The 2700-nt window shown below is 44.9% G+C and overlaps 1 protein-coding gene across 1 annotated transcript; it reads right to left on the minus strand.

Moving 5' to 3' along the window:
• Nucleotides 1–1296: 1296 nt before the first annotated feature.
• On the minus strand, nt 1297–2229 carry LOC137359215 (probable G-protein coupled receptor 139). The gene has a single exon (XM_068025274.1). The coding sequence runs from the start codon at nt 2227–2229 to the stop codon at nt 1297–1299; it is 933 nt and encodes a 310-aa protein (XP_067881375.1).
• Nucleotides 2230–2700: the final 471 nt, after the last annotated feature.

The following is a 2700-nucleotide window of genomic DNA, read 5'->3' on the forward strand; positions in this document are numbered from 1 at the left end:
CAGTGCGATCTTTATAGATGATATGAAATGTGACCATTTTAAGTGACATGCAGTTCTGTCATTTATCTGATAGTTTTATGAAGCATTATAAAGTGTTATAAAGAAGCAAAGTGTTTTGTAAAGAGTGATGAAACATGATAATGTTTGGTAAAGCATGATTATGAAGGGCAATAAGCACAGTAAAGTATTTGTGTCAAAGAATTACAAAGGGTCAAAATGATTATAAGACATGATAAGACCTGGTATGGAGGGAAGGTCTTACGAGGAAAGGCTGAGGGACTTGAGATTGTTTTCGTTGGAGAGAAGGAGGAGGAGAGGTGACTTAATAGAGACATATAAGATAATCAGAGGGTTAGATAGGGTGGATAGCGAGCGTCTTTTTCCTCGGATGGTGATGGCAAACACGAGGGGACATAGCTTCAAGTTGAGGGGTGATAGAGATAGGACAGATGTGAGAGGTAGTTTCTTTACTCAGAGAGTAGTAAGGGCGTGGAACGCACTGCCTGCAGCAGTAGTAGATTCGCCAACTTTAAGGGCATTTAAGTGGTCATTGGATAGACATATGGATGAAAATGGAATAGGGTAGGTCAGATGGTTTCACAGGTCGGCGCAACATCGAGGGCCGAAGGGCCTGTACTGCGCTGTAATGTTCTAAATCTAAAAAATAAAGAAGTATAAATGTTATACAGGGTCATAATAGATGAGAAAGAATTATGAAGCATTATAAAAGATTGTAAACGTTCTTAACTGATTATAATGGTTATAAAGAATGATCAATGGATTATAAAGATTGTAAATGTTTATGGAGAATTCTGTCTCAGCCTCACACTCCCATCACCATGGAGAACAGGCTGCACACACACTCCCAGTCAGCAAAGGGAACAGGCCCCGATACAGTCCCTGTCTACATTGGAACAGGCCCCGCCCCCACCCTAGCTCGGTACCATGGGAGCAGGTCCCGCGCCCCACACCCGCGTCACCACGGGAGAAGGCCACAGCACTACGCCTCGCACCACGGGCATCAGGCCCCGCTTCCACTCCTCGCATCCTGGGGAACAGGCCCAGCAACCACACTGCTGTCACCATGGAGAACAGGTGCCGTACCCTTGTCCCCACCACACGCCCCCCCCACCCCGCCAGCATTGGGAACAAATCTCTCCCCCAGCATTCCTTCACCATCGGAAACAGGCCTCGCCACATTCTGTCACCATAAAGGCCCCGCCCCACTCGGTCCCCAAAGCGGGAAGCCCGCCCCCAAACTACTGGAAATAGTCAGTTGTTCAGTTGCTGCCATCATTAAGTGAATTTAACAACTGGAGTCAAGAGATATTTCAGGACAGTCTTCAACTGCTCTCTAAACTGAGTCTGGGTAATGGCGTAAATTGCAGTATTTGTGCAGCAACTCAGGAGCTGCAGCATGAAGCCCACTTCCTTCAGATAAGCATGCAAATAAACAGATCGATCGCCTAAGTCATAGAATCGGCCCCAAATCGAATATACCATTAACACTGCCCATAGCAGGATGAAATTGGCCGAGATCACTAACAGTAAAATGATGGACTTTCTTCGGCTCTCCATTTCTGGGTCTCTGCGACTATCCCCATTGCTGTGAGCCCGAAATCTCTTGCGTCCTCTGCTGCTCAGTAAAATGTATCTGACTGTGAGAGCATTGAGAAGCAGAATCACCACAAAGGGAAGAATCGGAGTTAGAATTTGATGGAGAAACTCGACTGTTGCCCAGACCACAGAATACCGAACATTGACTGTTGCAGAACAAAACCAGGGCTCGTTCCACAGCCAATACTGACCAGTTAACATAAAATACCAGGTGATGTTCTTTAAACAGCTCAGCATCGTCACTGTTACCAGAACCACAGCCGCCGTTTTCTCGCTGCAGTATTTACTTTTCAGCTTCTGGTAACAAATGGCCACAAATCGATCAAAGGTGAAAGTGACGGTGAACCAGACAGAACAGTCTGTGGCTGCGTAAAGCAGGACAGCGTGGATATTACACACGGGAATGGACTGCAGGAACTGAAACTGTTCCTTATAAACAATAGGAATGTGCCTCAATATCAGGTCCAGGATAATGACCAGTAGATCTGCCGCTGACATGGCCACCAGGTAGCGAGTGACACATTTGGAGAGACCGCACTTTCCCCGAGACAGAATCCCAATCGTCAGCAAGTTAACTGTGAAGAACGGATACAAACAGAAAAAAATATACATTAGGTTAGGAGCAAAGTTGCCAGTTTGATTGAGGACGTATTGAGATTTACAAATGTGTTCCTGTATCCAGAGATGTGCGGAAATGGTTGGATCTGAAAGAACAAACAGACCGGTTTGTGAAGTCAGGAGAGATTAAACGACAAAAGGATGATATTGAAATTGTTAAACTCAATGTTGATCATATTCCTTCCCTTTCCTCCTTTCCCTGCCTGGTTTAAAATCTGTTCAATTTCGGAGCACTTCCATATCTGACGATGAGTCACCAACCTGAAACATTAACTCTCTTTCTCTCTTCACAGATGCTGCGGACCTGCTGAATAATTTCATCATTTTCTGTTTCTTTCTTTCAGTTTGCAACATCTGCAACACTTTTCTCTTGCAAAGAAAGTTAAATGTTGGATTGACTGAGAGAGTCCCTCACCTGTTACAGGAACTCAATTATTTCAAAGCAAAATTTGGAAATGCATCCAC

Source organism: Heterodontus francisci, unplaced genomic scaffold (assembly GCF_036365525.1).
Source record: "Heterodontus francisci isolate sHetFra1 unplaced genomic scaffold, sHetFra1.hap1 HAP1_SCAFFOLD_124, whole genome shotgun sequence".
Lineage (NCBI taxonomy): Eukaryota > Metazoa > Chordata > Chondrichthyes > Heterodontiformes > Heterodontidae > Heterodontus > Heterodontus francisci.